General features: G+C 37.7%; 1 protein-coding gene across 1 annotated transcript; it reads right to left on the reverse strand.

Moving 5' to 3' along the window:
* Positions 1-148: 148 nt before the first annotated feature.
* Positions 149-14897, reverse strand: ablim1b (actin binding LIM protein 1b). Its single transcript, XM_079660804.1, has 21 exons — positions 14819-14897; positions 11892-12029; positions 10571-10754; positions 10365-10480; positions 9020-9146; positions 8773-8866; positions 8247-8334; positions 8006-8064; positions 7779-7835; positions 7145-7222; positions 6284-6454; positions 5591-5620; positions 5363-5492; positions 5112-5201; positions 3451-3501; positions 3055-3119; positions 2801-2846; positions 2681-2688; positions 2274-2348; positions 1618-1698; positions 149-1245 (listed from the first exon to the last, which is right to left on the reverse strand). The coding sequence occupies exons 1-21, from the start codon at positions 14829-14831 to the stop codon at positions 1132-1134; spliced, it is 1815 nt and encodes a 604-aa protein (XP_079516930.1). The 5' UTR covers positions 14832-14897; the 3' UTR covers positions 149-1131.
* Positions 14898-16178: the final 1281 nt, after the last annotated feature.

Raw genomic sequence — 16178 nt, forward strand, 5'->3', positions numbered from 1 at the left:
AAAAGTGTCTCTTCTTTTTTTACAAGCTGGTGATCCAGACTGGAAGATCCTCCTGGGAGATGCTAAAAAAAAAAAAACTGAAAACATGTGCAAAAATATGGCCTCACCAACCTCATTCTGTCAATAAAGAAACATTCATTTGCTCAACTTAAGTAAGAAGGGCAATCATTTATTTAGGGCGCTTGAGATGGTGTGATGGGAGGTAACACATACAGTAAAAAGTCAAGGGAAAACATAAAAAAAAGTTTCAAATTACCCTAATCGTTCAAAGTCCGATTAGGCACATTTGAGTGAGCCTTTACTCACTCAAAACGGTTTCTTTTAAGCTATAGCTAAGCAATTGTGTATTCAGGAGACAACCAAGTGTGATTAAAGAAATAAAAAGAACTAAAACAGTATATTTCTTCAGTATACATCAGGTATCATGACATGTTTTTCAGAAAGGGTACAATAATGATCTACACAGGCTTTTAATGAGGACAAGTTCACTTTAGCTAGCTTCACAGCCTGTAAATACCCTAGCCACTTTTTTTCTAAATGTATTGCTTGGTCTATATAAATGCAGAAAAAAGTGAAAATGCCAAACCCATACTTTAAAAATGTTGTCACTGATCATAAACCAGCGTAATGCACAATCAACACTAAATTAAATATGAGCAATTTGCTATCGAGTTGAACTCAACAACTGTACATTGTTTAAAGTTAAGTCAATGAAAATCTTAAGAGGTTAAGATTCGGTTAGGTTGTTTGCATGAAAAAAAGTGTTGCTTTGAAACAATTAACTGTCTCTTCTTCCCATGTTTGCCACAAAAAAGCCCCAATTCCTGTTGCATGTATGATAATTGGAGATTTTAAACAGCTGTATCGTCGAATATAAACATATTCCCTAATGAGTTGGGGCTGAAAATATAAAATAATATTATTAGCGAAGGCCTTATAGTAAGTTTAGTTCTCACGTTCATTTTTGATTTGAGGTATTATACATATGAACAATATTCAAAACAATAACCCACATAAAGTAACTGGGAAACACAATACTGGTTCTAGTTTTTAGAAATAAACTTAAGGGGTCTTCAGAACAAAATATATACCGCATATTAACAATGAGTCAAAGCATGCATCAGGCAGCATTCAGAAGAGATGTGCCCGCTTCTTCATGTTGTTTCGTTTCCACAGTGGAAGGACGTTAAATTCTTGAAAGCCCATGGCAAAGACCTCAAAGAATGAATCCGGGGATAGGTGACGCTGCAAAGGAAAGCAGTAAAGAATAACATGGACTGTTGAAACGCTGCACAGATCATCCGTTTGGTGCATTTCTTATTCTAAAACAAAACTCTACTGTACGTTTGACTGCAACAAATGTCTTCAACTGGTTTTTCAGAAAAAGCAGATGATGTGACTGTAGAGGAATGTATTAACATCTATGTAGGTGTAAGGCATGGTGTGTGTAGTATTGACACAAGGCCATGCATTTATTATAAGGTCAAATTAAGAATATTAAAGAGATATTTTGCCCTTTCGGCAAATGTGAAGTGAAGGTGTTTTAATACAGATAAAAAATAATGCTAAGCATGTTTATCCACTTTAATAATAATAATGCTTTTCAAGTTACTTTACCTCGAGTTTTGTTCTGTCAACATCCTTGGGAAGCTTCACTCGGCCTCGACTACCAACTGAGAGCAGCTCATACGGGTAGACCTTTACAAAACAAAGGCTGGTTGAGAATCCTTTCATAGTCGATTCTTGCAGAAGCTACACCTAAACACAATCGTTTGTGTGGTTTCCCTACCAGCCATCGAGATACCAGATGGAGTTAGAGCATCACGTCCCATGCAAATATGCATCCTGTATAACCACTGCACTGTTGTCATGCATAATAGTTAAATAGTACGGTGGCCCCTGAGTGTTAAAACACCACAACATCCCAGAAATAATACATTTGAACAAAAATGAAATAATTTACTGAAATATTGCTGTGTTTTACGCCATGTGTTAGCGTTAGGACCCTCATGGCCACCATTAACTATTATTTAATTTTGTTCATAAAATGTTTTTTCTGAGATAGTGTTTCTCCTGTGTATATGTTGTTGTGTTCTGACCCTCAAGGCCACCGTCATATAGTATCTATAGTAACTGTGCCTCAGTGATGCCAGGATAATAATAATGACGTTGTCCTTGAAACATGTATTCTGTTATCTGAAGGTGCAGAACATGATACATCGTTGTAGGGAAAACTCTTGTATAGCACACATGAATATACAAACAATACTTGCTTTCAGTTCCAACAAATTAGGCATGGACACTCCTCTGTCCATTCGTGCTAATGGATGTTGACCGTCATGGATGAGCTACAGAATGAAGCAAACACGTGCAATGGGAAAATGTCATGATAGGATTAATCCCTTCAATTATAAAACCCAAACGGCCAATTGACTGCTAGTAAGATATATTTGTAAAATGTGGGGTAAGAGTTAGTTATGTAATACATGCAATATACATATTAAAAAAAGAGGTCTGCAAGCTGTAGCCACTGCTATATAATTACAGATTTGAATTCAATTGAGTTACTTGATAAAACATGCCCATGCAGACTGCGGTGAGGCCAGTCCTTTAGAAATGCAGAAAACAAAAAAGGAAAGCAAAGAAAGCAAAAGCAGGGATTTCAAGTATTTTCACTTACCTTAAAGTCTGGAAGGCGGGGGGGGGGGAGGCAAAGAAAAAGCAACACGAATTAATATTCCAAAATAATTATAGTGATTACTAAAGTCCATGATAAAAATAAAGATGTCTAAATACTTACCTTTAAATCTGTCACTGCTGTAATGTGAGTAATCAGCTGACCGTGGCTGTATTAGAAGAACCGACAGGGGGCAGACAGAGGAAACAACTATCAATCATTCATTTTAGTAACTGCTATAAATTGGACAAACCTCGTTTGGCTTTTATAATGTGTTGCTAGAGCTACCAATTCCACATACAGAATCAAAAGGTCACCCAGTAGCCTTACACAATAGTTCACACAGACGGATTATGTATCAGTGATGTTGCTCTTACCAGATTGAGGCCATTGCGACCATATCCAGGCAAAGAGGCTGTTTGCGATGTGGAGGAATTTGGCTCTATGTGAAAGTGACACAGACAGATTAGCTCCTCATGAGACGAATTAGAACCAGACTCGGCTCTTTGTGCAAATAAGATCCGATTTACTAATTCAGATATACTTCCCCTGGTTCTGTTTTTAGCCTTTTGCTAATTGATCTGTAAAACACACTTCTCAGTACTGCTCTATTTTTAGATTTACAACTAAATGATATAATAAGGTATTGTCCAGGCGATTAAAATATGAAATGAAACACCACGGAGATAATAATCAGAGGCTTTAAAAAGATTCAAGCAGCATTTGAACTGACTTTGAAAAAGGACACAAAGATAAAAAGGGTCATATCATACCTTGCTGTTTATAAATTGGCGGTCGTCTGTACATATTAAAGCCTTCGTCTGCTGATAGAAGAAAATGCAACGTTAGCAGATGATTCGTTGTTAAATATCAAACAGTAGAACAAAAATAAATGAACATTGGAGGTAAGAACCTGCTGTAGTGCATTTTTCCTTTTTCAATGTCTAAATATGCTATGTACTGTATATGTAACTTGTAGTTTGGAGGACATTCTATGAAAAGAACTGGAACCAGAATTAGTGTAATGTATATGTATATCTACAATCATTTTAATAACTTTTACAACATAAAAAGCAGGCCAGAACTGCCAAAAGCTTAAGCCATAATGACATTTACAAAAAAAAACCTCTTGTACAGATTCAGAAGACATCAACGAGAATATTTTAAGGATCTAATGTTTCTTATTATTGAATATAAAGACAATACACCGATCCTTATACAAAATCAAGGCCGTGTAGTTTGTGAGGGATTTTCATCTCCCACAAAAAACACATGCCAGCGATTAGCGGTCAGAGCTTGTCATATTTCATCCGCACACACATGATAAAACAGGCTTCACAGCACTTCTATAAATAGGCACGGCTTTAGAGGAATGTGTGAGTGATGTCGGGAACAGGCACAGGAATATTTACTTATTTAATCAATCAAACCCGTTTTATAAATACCTACTTTGATGTAGATTTATTTAAAGGATTCTTTCTTTCAGGGGAAGAAGTTAGAGAGGTGGCAGAACAAGAGAAAAGTAGAAGTAGGGTCAAGTCAAATATGCAAATTGGGAAAAAAGGGATGATCAGTGGGCGATTGATCAATGACATTTGACCACTAGATGGCTCAGCCTTCCTAATAATAAAATACATCACATCTCTGTGCCATCCGTCCTAAAATAAATCCATCTTTGAAACTTAAACCGGTTTGTTTTTAGAACTTTTGTCATCTTAAATTATTGATTTATCAAACGTACCATAGTCCCTTTAGAACAGGGGTGTCAAACTCAAGGCCCGGGGGCCAAATCCGGCCCGCGACTTCATTTTATGTGGCCCCACAAGAGCTTGCAAAGAATATAATATGTTTGTTATACGGTTACACGGTTACGATTTACAGAAGCACGTTGCCATGGAGCACAATGCATTTCAAATTTGACTTTTTTCTCAGATTTGACTTTTTTTCTTCTAAATATGCATTTTTTGTCAGAATTTGCCCTTTTCTCAGAATTGACTCTTTTTTCAAAATGTTCAAAATGTTACTTTTTTTTCAAAATGTCTTTTAAAATCATTTTGTGACATTCTTACTGAAGAAACTTGCAATTATTTGCCCTAGACTTCTGCTTTCAGACCGAGTTAATTATGAAGTTATTACCCTATCCGATAATAATCCAATTTGATGTAATATAATACATTATTTTATATATATTAAATATTTATATATGTATTTTTATATAGTGTTAAAGTTACAAACGGCCCTTTGAGTGCAACCATTATGCGAATGTGGCCGTGATGAAATTGAGTTTGACACCCCTGCTTTAGAACACAAAATGGTGGGTTAGGTATTAAATACAAGTGTTTGATAGGAAATATAAAAGAAAGCAAAAAGGTAAGGTCAAACCAGGAGGGGGGAAGGGATGCAGTAAAGGTGGCAGAAGAGCAGGGGTTCTTACCTTTAGTGTGAGGGAGAAAGTTGTGACATAAAGGGGGAGTGGGGCATGTGTCATTGTTGCCAGATAATAAAGAGGAAGAAAGCATCAATCCTGTGTGTTATTCCACGAAAGCAGCGGAAGGAGGAGTTGTGGAAGCAGAGCGGATAAGGGAAGGTGGTAAAACAAAAGAATACGTGAGCAGAGGTGGGCTAATATCTATGAAAAGGTGATAAGAAGATTCAGATCATTTGACTTTTGTGTGTTTTCCTCACCTGGCCGGTGGAAGTGCTGCGGTGACCTGGACAGAGTTGGAGTGTAGCTGTGACGATTGTGCAGCGAATGAACCCCGAACGATCCCTGGCTGGCAGATGTTGGCATGGACTTTCTGATTTCAAAACTCTCCTTGAAAGAAGATGGACACAAAACTAGTGTGAATGCAAAACAAATCGACATTATTTTGTGTGTTAAATACGTCTGCTCTTATCAAAACAAATATTCACCTCTGTGTTTACAGATACGCTTCCTGGTGACTAAATCAAATCAGAAATAAACATACACATTAGACACTTTAGATAAAAGCCTTGTATATCTAACAAGTCTGATATGAAAAAGTAAAAAAACATATCATATATATAACAAATATACCCGAACCAACATGCATCTTTTAAAGGGGCCCTATTATGTTCCTTTTCCTATTTCATAATTTGTATTTTGTGACATGTTTTTACGTTTTACTGTTGGAAAAGCTCTTTATGGTTCTCATACTGCCTGTGCTGCAGCACCTCTTGTCACCCTCTGCCTGAAACCAGAGCCCAGTCTGCTCTGATTGGTTAGCTGGCCGGCTCTGTTGTGATTGGTCAACCACTTAGAGATGTCCCGCCTCTTAGCCTATCACGTACAATGTGTTGGAGCGCTAGCCAATAGAAGCGCAAGTGTTACATGATGTCACTATGTTACAGAAGTAAACAAAGGAGTCCATTTCAGGCATAACAAAATCAGTCACATTACAGAAAAGGGAAAACCCTAAAAAGCATAATAGGGCCTCTTTCAAATGTTTTAAAAGAGGAAGTCATCAGTAAAATGATCAAATCAGGAATAAGAAAAATTACCAAAGGTTTGTATTCTTAGGTTTCCACAAACCAACACCAAAACAATGAGACACAAACATCTGGCCGGTAAAAACTTGACGTTACCTCTGCACAGCTTTGCCTGTCCTGTCTGTTGCCTTTGTAGTCCAAAGTAGAGGAGTTGTCGTGCACAGACTTATAAGACATCATATCAGGATGCTCTATTTCATATATAGCCTTGACTCTGGGAATGGCTGCTAAATCTCGGTAATCAATGATCTCATTATCTACTTTTGCCTGGGACCAGGAAGAGGGAGGAGAGAGGAGGACGGGGGTGAGGGGAAGGAAGGACAAGGAAGGAGCAGACAGCATGGGTTACGTCAGGTGAAAGGTCAGAGGTGGTTTATTACAAGACTTCGAGGAATACAACTTTAATCCCACCAAAACTGTTTTTGGCACATGAGCTGGACAGATTAACACTGTAATCTGTGACTCTCTATTTCTCTGTCTTTTAAATCTAAGTAAGGTAGGTTGTTCCTGGCTCATATCATGTTTTGATAGGGGGAAAGTTTATTCCTCACAAAGTAATTACAGTCTATGGGACATAATAAACTGGATCGAGGAAACTAAAGGATACCAAAAGCAACAAGTTGTTTTGTAATCAAATTCAGAATTGAATTCAAATTGATTCTAAATTCCTTTTCAACATGTGGTTGATTTTTTGTCAACCACAATTGAAATCAATTTGTTCTCCTCTGGCATTAAAACTCTTTCCGATCAGTCAAGGTAAAGCTGAAAAACTATGCTTAAATATTATTTTTTCCACATTGGCTATTTTCCTAAAATGTTTGTCTTCAGTGACATGAAGAAAAATCTTGCAAGAGAAACACCTTATCCACGCGACTCGCCTGTACAAATAAATGATAAATCAAATGTCAAATCAAGCCACGTGAATTGTGTAAAGCAGATGTCGTCACCAGAACTTACACAGATGGTTCGCCCAGGACTCCCCGGGGTGCAGGAGCCCGGCCGGGAATTGGAGCTTTCTGATGAGGATCTCGTGGGCTAAAAAAATAAATAGCAGTTAGTTTCATTCATAGGATGCTCAGGCAATTTCTCGTCACACAACTTGGTCCTTAGATCTCAACTAGAAGCAGTGGGCCTGGCATCATGCAGTTTATGTGCAATGCTCCAAATTGTAATATGCTCAATAATAAAAAACCTTTATTTGTAGCTAACATTATCGGACAGGATTTTCTTTTGCATATTACATAATCACATATTGGTGTATATTTAGCAGGAAATAAAATAGCCAAGCATGCATCATTCTACAGCTACCATGGTTTTAAAATGTTTTGTATGAAATATAATACATATTGGACCAACGTTATACTTTACAGCTGCTACACATTTATAGGCTGAATTTACTAATGATAGTAGGCAAAAATGTAACTTTTAAGAAGTCATATTTTTGCTGCCTTGAACTAGCACACTTGAAGCCTGGTGAGCAAAGTGATGCAAGTGAAACAAGCGAGTGCAGTTCATCTCAAAGCGTGAGACTACAGCCTGCTCACTCTAGAAAAGCATCGCTGCAAACGGCAGGTCTGCTCACGATATTAACCTTCATTTTTTGATGGGGGAAAAAGAAATCAAGACAAGGTGTTTTTGGTCTGCTGGCCTGGGAGGGAAGAGAAAATGTGAGGACAGCGACGTGGAAAGATATCAGACTCGCGTCCTCCTTTTAACAGCAATTACACCTGCTGGGTATTATCCAGTATTCGGAGATATTTTTGATACGAGTTATAGAAGATGTTTCACTGTAGACGTGTTAAGTTAAGGTGGTTTTACCATGTAACTGTCATCTGTTCTGCTGTTGCTTCTGCAGTTAGGGTGCCAAACTGTTGATCCTGTGAAGGCAGGGACGTAAAGGCAAAAAAATACAGTATTTTAAAATAAATTCACAGTTCAGACACTGAAAATCTAGACTGCATTAGACAACCTTTTTTAATATATGTATCCATCACAGGCTTAAATCCCCATTCTCACAATAAAAACATGCACACCCACATCAGGTATTTCTCACACTGACCTTGCAGAAACATTTCTTCGCCTTCTCTGAACATTTTGTCACATCGACTGCATCTTGCACAGCTGGGGTGATAATGTTTCTCCCCTGCCTGTAGGTTGATGATGAGGAAGGCAACAACTTCAGACTTCATCCAACAATTAACATGCAACACCCTAACTCTTAATCTTCTGAATGTACTTTAAAATATCTCCTCAAATCAAGTTGAAGATATACTTTATATATAAAGTAAAACATATATCTTTTGATATATTTTTTCCTTTATATATAAAGTATATCTTCAACTTGTTCTTCAACAAAAATATATTTTTTGATATATTTTTTCCACATTAAACAGTTCAGAAACTATTTATAAGCAAAATAGGTTAGATAAAACATGTGTTGAGTAGAAGGGGCCAACAAACAAATACACTCAAGATAAGATGTCATATTAAAAATAAGAATAAGTTAAAAAAAGTCAGTGTTTTGCAAAAAATGCCAATGTTATGTTAATCATAGGAGAAAAACTGAACAAATAAAGCTGTCTCACCTCTAGGACCTTTCCTGTGATAAACCTCTGACACGCGTCACATTGTACCCCAAACTGAATCTGGTAGTCCCTCTCACAATAGGCCACGCCATCTCTGAAAGAAAAGACACTTGACATTCAAATCATATATTCTTTAATGTGTCTAAATTATACATTTTGCTAACATATTTTCTAATTCCAACCTTATTTTGTAAGAAAAAATCAACTTCATTGAGAAAATATTTTTAAATGACAGATTTGTATTTACTTGCTAATATATTCTCCGCTCAGCACCTTCCTGCAGGCTTTACACTTGAAGCAGCCGAGGTGCCACTGCCCCCCCAGCGCTAACAGAGCCTGGCCGTTCTTGATGGATCTGCCACAGCCAGAGCAGTCTGAAAACACATACAGGACATATCCAGTAAGAGTCCAAGGGATGGATGACAAGTGTTGCCGAATTATTATACATAGTTGGGGCAATACCATAGAGGAGGTTATTTATTAAATTATACCAAAGCAAATTCCTCGTATGTGTAAACCTACTTGGTAATAAAACCGATTCTGATTGTGATTTATGAGGGTATTTCCTACAGTAGATGGTGGTTAGCAAGCCCCAGGTAACTTTAATCTAGGATCCCTTCAAAGCAACCAGACTCCATGGCAGGAAACAGTCATTGTACAGGGGTTGCTGTTGTTATGGTGTTATTTTGGTGTTATAAAGGATGGTTCAGAATCACCAAAGTCACACAATAACAAAAACAAACTAACCGATCGAGGCATCAGCAGACTAGCAACCCCCATTATCCCTATGGTATATAAGTAGTCTACTATAACTGAAAAGACCATAGATGACAGCTGTAGTCACCTGTCAAAAATGTGTCTGAAAGCAAGGTAAAGCAGTGTGAAGGTAAGTATAATTACAGCAGACACTCTTATTGATATAGGTATTTTTAGGTGGCTACTGTAGCACATGTTCTCTGATGCCTCCATCCATCGCAGTACATTCCTGAGCTTCCTTAGGTAATGCACTTACTGGGAATAAGAGCCTCATATACTCCCACTTTAAAAAATCCCAACTATCCTTTTAACGCTTGTCACCTAAATACGCTCATGCGTTTTGTTTAAATTGAATTAAATGTGCACATTGAACTTAATGGGCTGAGTCTACTTGATCTGGGGAAACATTAGGAAGCAACTCAGTTCTTTGATATGATTTCTGGATATACATGAATACAATTTGAGTGTCTATGCTGTTTCCTTTAGATTTGTTTTAATAAACCCCTTTATTTAAAGTACTTAAGAGAGAGCTACTTAATCCAGAGGTATTAAGAGTCTGAATCCTTTTGATCTCTGCCCTATATATAGTTGTCAGCTAGATAAGGTCAAGTGAGTCATTCACCTTGCAGGATCCAAGGGGGATTGTGGGGATTTTTAAGGTAATGTAAACTCAGTCTTATGGCCACAGCGAACCATTGTTAAATGCATAATCCTCTGTCTGATTATGTCCACATGGGATCAGAGTCTGTTTTAAAGCTTCGTTAATATGTTTGCTGTCAACACTGGATCAAATGAAATTAATGCTCAGAGAATCAATAGTTCAAAAGTTCAGTTACTATTTGAAGAGCTGAGGTCTTTAGGAATAAGAACTGGAGACACGGGTCGGATACAGCGCTGACAGAGGCAGTCCTTTCCACTGAAGGTGACGCAGTCCCCAGCAGGAAATGGCTGTCTAGGAAACAGAGAAAGAGACAAGTATTTACCCCACAAGAAAAATAATTGCTCTGCATCCAAACTCCCATGATTCTGTTTTCTTAATTACTTGCAACCGGTGCACACAAAGCAAGCTGGGTGATAGGTCTTCCCCAATACTGTGACCACCTGTCCCTCCACAAACTCCCCACAGTTGTTGCAGAGCGTGCCGTGAATCCTCTGGAAGTCCAGCGGGCAGTAGTAGTCACTGTTCTTCATGAAGAAGCCACTCTGGGCCAGGTCACAGCCACACACTGCACACAGACATACAGGGAGAGACAGATGACAACAGAAAACATTAAAGCTACATTCATTTTTCTTTTAATTATCTTTGGATCAATGGATTAATGTGAAAAATGCATTGTCCCTCTCCTACAGTTACGTATCAGACTACTTGGTCAGCTAATACTGCTAGATAAGACTAAACCACATAAAAGGCAGAACTCCTTCTTTTGTTGTCCTATATGTATTGGTTTGCTCAGGTTGACTTTTGACTGACATTTTCATTTTGTTGTGTTCTTTATTTATTAAAAAAAGAAGAGTTTTGGGAATTGTATTAAATTAAATTCACGTTTTCATAGTTGAAAGTACACAGTAACTATGTAATCCATCAAAGATGTAATTTGGGCTGTCTGACCTAATCAATCAATCAATGCTTATTTATATAATGATTCTGCCAGAGTTTTTAAAGTGTTCATGTGTTTGGCATGTTATTGACAGTGAGGCAGTGTTTCCTCCGTGCTTTGTTTGGAGACATTTGATACCATACAACCCATATCCGAAACTGTACCTCTGAACCTGCCACCTCAGGAATGCCAAGGGCATTACTGCACAGCTCTATTCCTGTCCTGTAGCTATGCATTTACAACTTACGTCATGTTTTGTTTTTCGTTTTATTTTTAAATACAATTTTGTATCTGCATAATACACACATGCATACACATGATGAAGCCCACTGAGCCTAGATGCCCAGGTCTTCTCACTGTACATTACTGCAGGACTCTCTGTTCTCAAAGTCTCTTTGTTTCCTCTGTGCTCTAAACACCGTCACATGGGATGAAAGGGCAACAACACGAGAAGCTTGTCAGGTTTAATTAATGGGGACAATAGCCTGATGAGAAAATATGTTTTCCACAAAACAAAGTAACTTTAATGAATCTGAGTCTGACAACCCAGGAGGTTCTCACAAAAGCCATGCAGAATATTTTTCTATGAAATTGAATTTGATGGCACGAATAAACTGTCTAAAAAATGACAAGCAAATTCAACTCAATTGAAAACTAACCTTCTGAAAATAAAAAGGTTTTAATGCTAAAGGCTCAAATTACTATATTCCTACTCTGTGATTGCAGGATGTCAAATAGTGCACTTATTGATGGTACTCAACTCACCCTTGCAGGTAAAGCAGTTTATGTGGAAGTGGTTGTTCTGGACTCGCAGCACCTGTCCCTTGCATGAATCCCCACACCTGAAGCACGGGATGATCCGCTTCCCCCCCAGAGAGCCCGGGTCATTCTGAGCAGCTAGCCCTAAAAAAGAGGGAGGAATTCATGAAAAATGAGAAATGCATTATCATTGTTACCTATCAGAAAGCTTAACATCTCATCTGAAAATGCAAAATAGCCTATTGTTTTTAAAGTACTAATTTATGTCATCCTCCTTTAAAACCGAAAGTATACTGTCAAGTTTATTGTTTTGTCATACGAAGAAAGTGACGTTTTCTGGTCATTTAGCAGAGTGGTTTTAAAATGTAGGAAAAAAACAGGCTGCAAGATTCGACAGGCACGCTAGCAGCGCTTTTAGGCTAATGTAGGCCTATATTGGCAAGTATCTTACTTGAGCTAACGCTTAATGTTAGCATCAGCATGTTAGCATGCTCGCAATGTCAATACCAACATTCTGCTGTTGAGCAGAAAAGTGTTCACTGTGTTAAAAATCGTAAAAATGAATACTGTAAACTTAGTGTGTTAGCATGCTAACATTTATTATTGGAATTGACAAAAAGTCTAGCGTATAAGCTAATGGCAATGTCATTGGTTTTGCTGTGGTGTTTTCTGAAATGCTATAGTGTTTTGTGAAATGCTGTAGCGTTCTCTGAAATGCTGTGGCGTTTTGTGAAATGCTGTGGCGTTTTGTGAATTGCTGTGGCGTTTTGTGAATTGCTGTGGCGTTTTCTGAAAATGCTGTGGTGTTTTCTGAAATGCTGTAGCGTTTTCTGAAATTCTGTTGCGTTTTCTGAAATGCTGTTGAGTTTTGTGAAATGCTGCGGCGTTTTGTGAAATGCTGTAGTGTTTTGTGAAATGCTGTTGTGTTTTGTGAAATGCTGTAGTGTTTTGTGAAATGCTATGGTGTCTTGCACTTCAGGGCCACCGCAGATTTGCTTTGGCCCAGAGCTACACAGAGCACTAAACTAGAGTGCTTTAAAATATAGACAGTAGTTCAGTTAGAAGCCATTACTTCTCCCAACAACATTAGCTTTATGAGGAGCTTGTGTGCCAAACGTAGTCTCTTACTTTTGCAAGAACCTCATTCCTTCTGCTTTTGTCTCTTTCATGTCTATAAGGCGATAGAAGCAGTGGATGCCTGTACAATCTAATCACAGCCCCACTTGAGAGGTCTTGAATGTGATTAGCAGAGGAGAGAGGGGAAAGAATGTGGCACGGTGAGAGCGCTGTGTGGACACCCAGCTACATAAACAGACACATGAGCTTCGTCTGCTCTTTTTTCATATATAGTTTTTCCACATAAATCATAACAAGTTCCTTTTTTAACCAGATAACAGGGACATCAGTTCATCTGCACTAACTCTGACATTCTTTCGACTACACCAACAAGATGTCCTTACACATAGCCTACAGCTAGAATTAGTTCCCAACTCAATATGAAGAAAATTGAGTCAAGCACCATCGGTATGTGGCCCCACGACAGAGAGATTTGTCCCTATGGTAACAAGAATGAAGTAACAAACTAGATTAAGAGACCATGCTTCCCAAAGGTTAATAAAAGCCCCCTGTAAGTGGCTATAATCTCCTGTTAAATCTAATAAGTAGTACATAATAAATATGTAAACAACTTGACCTTCAGCTTCAAAGAAGACTTGTGATATATGAAGTCAACAAAGGATACAAAACGTACTGTGTCTTTTCATTAAACTAAAAAGTAGAGGATCTCCAAACTTGGCATAATCCCATTGGGAATGTGACCCGTTCTTTTGGCCATGGCACCCTAACAATGACTGAAAATTCATCCAAACCAGCCTTTGTGCGATTACACCTCAGTTATTTGTTAATGACAGAGCTGTGATGCCAACACAGCAACAGGAAATACTCCTACTGATTAGAAATGTAGTTGTTTGCCAGTAGAACACCTTGTATTGCGCTTATGTAACAGAATACATAATAATACATAATAGTATCTGTGGGGTATTATCCTATATATAAAGTATATCCTTTGTCTGCTTTTAGTTTTTACTCTTTCTTCATTTAGAAATATTTTAGGAGTCCAAAATGTCGTCCACTCTTTCTTGATCTCTTCCAGAATGTGAAGCTGATATGGTGTCAAGTATTAGCAAATGGTAGATTTAGAAAGACAGCAAATGGAGAGAAACCTGAGAACGACGGCTAATCACACAATCCACTATCTCCAGCTATGAAAATCTACATCCGTGTGCAAGGAGGTAGGGAGCTTCTATTTTCAGAATCTTTATGTAGATGTTTAAATATACCTCATTCTCATTCTATGTAAAGTACAAAAGGTCTTTGAGAAATAGCATTGAGAAAACATACTGTGGTCACTTAATGAAATAATATGGAAATCAAAAGGAAAACAAGTCTCAATTCAGAGGTCATTCTAAAAATCACATGCTGGTTAACCCACCCTGATGCTCTACGATAGCTATGCTTGCACTTTTCCCCACTTGGCAACAACAGTCTTAAAGCTTTTACACAGCCAAACATCAGGATTGGTTAGAACATTGATAAGAAAAACCATTAAAAAAAAAATCATCAGCAATTTTCTTTTTGACCTTTAACACAATGAAATGCCACCTCAAGCAAAATCACAATAGTCAACTCAAAACAATCACATTTGTGAAGTAATTAAGTTAGCAAAGTAATGAGTCCCATTGACATTGTTAACTTTCTTGGAGAAAAATGTAATTACTTAGCTGCAAGACTGTTTGATATGACCAAAATGCTAAATAACAAGTTTTAAACCAGTGACAAGTAGGAAAAGACAAACAGAAAACCCAAGCTGTCACACTCCCTTTTTTTCACCTCCTTCAACACACACTCTCACACACACACATACAAATGTCTACCTTTCTCTTTCATGACAGTTGGTTTCTGCTCGTCAGTGGGAGCTCACTGCAGCGGATCAGAGTGAGGAGAGGAACTAACAGGACTGCTGGTGAAGGAGAGGGGGTGGTCTAAAACACAGAGGGCAGGACTGTGTGTGTGTGTGTGTGTGTGTGTGTGTGTGTGTGTGTGTGTGTGTGTGTGTGTGTGTGTGTGTGTGTGTGTGTGTGTGTGTGTGTGTGTGTGTGTGTGTGTGTGTGTGTGTGTGTGTGTGTCTTTGACATTCAATCCTGGAAACATTATAATTTCTTTAAAATAACTTCAAGGGTTCTGTTACCTTCCACGTTGAACAAAAAAAAGAGATTGAAGTCTGCAGTTAAAATGTTCCTATTTGATATATTACAGGGCTGTACAATGTCCAACTTGGAGTACAATTTTGTTTTTTCTTTCCTTTATTGTATCAGAAAAATTTCAAATCCAGGCTCTAGTCTAAATCTCTTTTTCATTCTCTGTGTCATTCACACTATTAGCTTATTTTTCTCCTGGCTACAGCACCAGAGAAGAATACAAACAAAGGAACGTTTTTGTTTTAAAGCAGCCGAATGTTTGAAAAATGCTCACTGCAGAAAAGGTGATTGTTCCGTTGTTCACTTCAGATGATTCTGTGATTACAATACAAGCTGATGATGTTTCTAGACCTTATTTTGTGAATATTTGAGTTGCCTTCTTTACACACAGGCTTCTTTAATCTGATTTCATCAACCAAATTAGGTACAATATTGACGATACATGCAACTAAAAATGCGAGTTAATATGAAAAAGAGAAAAATGTTGTTGCAAAAATACATTCTGTATTTTTAATTTAACAGAGGCAGATGGTGTTTTGGATGCCAACAAAATGAATGTTTGTTTATGTACGGAACAGACAATGTCAAAGGGTTGATAGAAAGATTGACATGGAAAACTCACATGTCAATTTTGCAGACCAAAAACCTTCAATATAATATCATATAAAAGGATGAATGATGGTATATATAAGCCTGTTAACAGCAACAATAATACAACCTGTGAGCAACATTAGGGTTTATAATAACTTAGAAAAGACAGAAGAAGTTCAATCTAATCATCATTTAGCATTTTCTGATGTAAATCAATGTCATATGATCCATAACAAACAATGGCCAAATTATATACTGTAATGACAAGTCAATAACACAACAACTTATCAACATGGATACATAGGGAAGTAAACAATTCAATACCTGCCATATCTGCAGAACTAAACAATTTCTCACACAAGATGTAGTCGTCGGGGTTGATGAAGGGCAGCTGCTCCATCATGGACTGTTTAGGAATTAGGTAAAGGACCTCTGCAAGTTCACC

Source organism: Notothenia rossii (genome assembly GCF_949606895.1).
Source record: "Notothenia rossii genome assembly, chromosome: 11".
NCBI lineage: Eukaryota > Metazoa > Chordata > Actinopteri > Perciformes > Nototheniidae > Notothenia > Notothenia rossii.